The sequence below is a fragment of the Tupaia chinensis genome, unplaced genomic scaffold (genome assembly GCF_000334495.1).
Source record: "Tupaia chinensis unplaced genomic scaffold, TupChi_1.0 Scaffold000231_1, whole genome shotgun sequence".
Lineage (NCBI taxonomy): Eukaryota > Metazoa > Chordata > Mammalia > Scandentia > Tupaiidae > Tupaia > Tupaia belangeri.
Window position 1 is genome coordinate 3,591,933 of NW_006159706.1, and position 3,830 is coordinate 3,595,762.

At 53.9% G+C, this 3,830-nt stretch overlaps 1 protein-coding gene across 1 annotated transcript in view; it reads right to left on the bottom strand.

Moving 5' to 3' along the window:
* The window catches only part of LOC106734832 (pollen-specific leucine-rich repeat extensin-like protein 1), a 7,815-nt gene extending 5,268 nt beyond the window's left edge, over positions 1-2,547 (bottom strand). Inside the window, exon 1 of the mRNA XM_014587673.1 lies at positions 2,318-2,547. Coding sequence (XP_014443159.1) covers positions 2,318-2,547 — 230 coding nt within the window. The remainder of the gene's footprint in view (positions 1-2,317) is intronic.
* Positions 2,548-3,830: the final 1,283 nt, after the last annotated feature.

Sequence of the window (3,830 nt, forward strand, 5' to 3'; positions counted from 1 at the left end):
TGCATTTTACACCAGCCCTCAGGGCACCTGAAGCCATCTCAGACCAGGGCCTGTGGCCCACTGTGAGCAGGGAAGGGATGCAGTCCCAGAGATGGCCCTGGTCCTGTGCAGAGGGTCTCAGAGAGACGCTATTAACCCACATCCAGGAAACGGCGAGTGAGGAGGCCGATGTGGCCCGACTGTGGAGCTGGAATGAAGGTGTTGGCCCCTGCATCTCTGCAGAAAGGAGCAGGGAGGCGGTCCCAGTGAGATGGTCCGGTGAGACTCACTGTCTAGCTTTAGCAATGGAGACCAGAGACCAGGAGGAGGGGGTCCAGAGGGTAGCTCTCGGGCTGCACTGAGTCTGAGCTGTGGGGGTGTCATGTGGAGATTGTCATCTGTTCAAGAGCATTTGTTGAGCATCTCATGTGTACCCAGCTTTGTTCGAGGCCCTGGATACAGCAGTAACGGATCATCGTCTCCGCCTGCCCTGGAGTCTACTTTCCCGTTGGGGAGACCTGACGGGGCAAAGAAACGAAGGCATTAGTGAGTCAGTAATACGCACTGTACGTGAGGTGGTCAGGGAAGCCATGACGCGGCATGTTCTCGCATAGACAAACTCAGGAAAATGCGTGGAGACTTTCCCAGGACGTATACAATGCAGTATGGCGATATCGTACGTCACACTGGGTGGTGGCGTGTGCTGGCGAGGACATACGACGTGCCTGAGTGGGCGACGTGGAGGTCGAGAAACGCTCAACAGTGGCTGGGTTCTGGAATTCAGGCAAGAGGTCTAGGCTGGGGAGATGCGTTTAGAGGGACAGCACTCATTTATCCACTCAGCAAATGTTTACTGGGCACACTTCAGAACGTTCGTGGCAAAGGAAATTAAAGTACAAGATTATCTTGGTGCAAAACAAATTGAAATCCATGCATAGTTTTTCCGTAATACACTTTTTCATCTACTTTTTGAAGACTCTTCAATGTAGCAGGCACTGTGGTGGATGCTAGGCTATACAGTCCCTCCGTCCCTGCTCTATGAAATTCCCGGGTTAAGTAAAGGTTGTAGTTAACTCTATGGATGGTAGAGAGAAGGGAAGGGAAGGGAAGGGAAGGGAAGGGAAGGGAAGGGAAAGACCTGAGATAGGTAGAGGATCCTCGCTGTTTGTTTGTTTTTGTTTGTTTGTTTGTTTTTTAGAGAGATTTTTGCTATAGGGCGTGGGTGCTTGCTGGAGAGACAGAGAGACAGAAGCGAGAAATCACTCCCCAGGGGGATGGCCATGCTGCAGTCCTTTCTCCTCCATTCTCTCAGGATCTTGGGCACACACACGTCCACACCCAGTGTGAGTTTTAAGTCTTCAGATCCAGGACTCGAACCAGCGGTGACTTGAGTAGGAGTCGAGCGACGTAACCGTTGTGCCATCTGCTGGTCCCGATCCTCACTGTTTAAGGGAGGACAGAGGAGACCGTAGGAGAGGAGACTGAGCAGGAGTTAGCAGCCGTAGCCAGACAGCCAAGGGAGGCAGAGAATGAGAGGGAGGGAGTGGCAGTGCCGCCAGCAGGTGCAGGTGCCGAGCGGAGCTGAGACCTCAGCTGACAAGCTAGCCTCAGTGAAAGTTTCCTGGCAGCCAGGTTCTACATGGGGAGGGCTGAGGAGTGGGTGCACAGGGAGGAAGTGGAGGCAGAGACTGGAGGTCGCTTTCGAGAGCCCTGTGGTTGGGGAGGAAGCTAGAGGGAGGGAGGAGAGGAAGGAAGAGGAGGCAGGGTGGAGGGAGCCTTTGGCTCTTTGAAGATAAAGGATTGAGCAGAAGCACAAGTGCTGGGGGAAGCCCGTGCAGGGAAGCAGCTGAAAACACAGGGCAGTGATGATATTTCAGGATCCAGAGGGAGGCTCAGCCTTGGACAGAAAGTGACCCCACAACGGGAACAGTGACATCATTTTTCAAAAAATGGTTTTAGTTTATTATTTCTTCCATGAGCAAAAGAGACAGAGAGACAGCACCCGACAGGGTCTTGATGCCGTCACCCTCCCTCCGGCTCAGCTAGTCCCGGGTCACGGGCACATACGTGCCCAGTGCACTCAGGGAGGACTCCGGACACAAACCCAGAACTCTTCCACGCAGCTCAACCTGGCAGAGCAGGTGGTGCCATGTGAGACCTTTGAAAACTCAGGCCTTGCTGTTCGAAATGGGTTAAGAGTTCACCACAGTGACGCTTAGATTAGAGGTGGTCAAGAGGCCCACTGGAGCTGAGTCATGGCCTCTGGGGCAGACACACTTGGGCCGGGGATGGCCACCACCTCACTCTACCCCAAGATCCCATGAGAGCAGCAACTGACCCTCCCTGCACCCGCACGCAGGCCCCCTCCAGGAGCAGAGGGTAGCAGCTGTCGGTCTCATGGATGGGATGGAAGGGGGAGGCCGAGTGGGGCCGAGTGGGGCCTGGAGAAGGGCGAGCATTTGCTGAGGAGGACGTGGCCAAGAACCTGTCCCCGAGAAGTGAGCAGGTGGCAGGAAGTGAGACTGAGAGCAGAGGCTCCAGGCTCTGGTTCATGTTCCCTTGTCCCATCGAGCTTCCCTACAAAACGCACTCAGAGTTAACAGAGACTCTCAAGATGGGACCTCAGAGCAGTACAGTCCAAGGCTGGCACCTCCCAGCGTGCAGTGTGCCCTGCCCTCCGTCCACGCAAGAGAGGGCGGATGCTGGCAGGGGTCTGAGCGGCAGGACTCTGACAGCAATGTCTGGAGTGGAGCTTGAGTGTTAGTGACGAGGGGGAGGATGGCGGGTGGGGAAGGGGCTTAAGGAAAAGAAGGTGAGGTCAAGGGCATGAATGATTTGGGTACTAGTCTCCTATCACCGCTGCACCAGATTTCCACAAATGTAGTGGCTTAAAACACGGCTATTATCTTACTACTCTAGAGGCTGGTAGTCTGCAACTCTCACGAAGCTAAAACTCAGGCTGTCAGCAGGGCTGCCTTCCTTCTGGAGACTCCAGGGAAGAGTCCATTCTTGGCTTTTCCCATCTCCAGAGGTCGCCTGCATTCCTTGGTTCAAGGCCATGTCCTCCATCTTCAAAACCAACAGAGTGACATTTTCAAATCCGGATGTTGATTCGATCATTTGATGTTATAATCAGAGACTCAGCCCCTTTTCTTCTTCCACTCTGAAATTTAGAACACTATTTTTCATCTCCAAGCTTGTTCCATCATGATCACAAGGTGGCTGCCCCCGTACCAGACATCACACCCAGGTGTCTGGTGTGAAAGGAAGGTCAAAGGGTTCTCCTGATGCTGCTCTCTGCTTGAGAAGAACTGCCAGCTTGCCTGTGGCTCCATAGCACGGAGGAAAAGGAGAGCCAGACCAGCTACATTGACCAGTGCGAGCCGAATTTGCCCGCTGGAAACCAGGACATGTCAGTTCCTGGCTGGGATACTAGCATATAGCCATGAGGATGTAGGTGGCCACAATCCGGTCAGTCTACGGCTAGGGTTGAAGCATAGCCTGTGGCCAGGCTCAGGGCTCAGCATGCGGCTGAGGTCAGCTTGCAGCCAGCATCCTGAACAGGTCAACAGCATGTGTCGGAAATCGGTCTCGAGCTTGAGGTCAGAATTCATTCTGAGACTGGGGACAGGACCTGGACAGTGGCCGAGGCCAGAAGTCAGTCTGTGGCTGTGTCCGCGGTCATTCTGTGGTTACTAGTGGGTATTGGAGTGGAACCACGATCAATTTGGTGTCTCTCTCCACCTCTCTTTCTCTCTGTCTCATTCTCCTTCTCCCTAAAGATGTTGGAAGCTTTACAACTTCGATCTACAGGGAGGACAGTAGTCGGGGAAAGGCTACATGGCGGGACG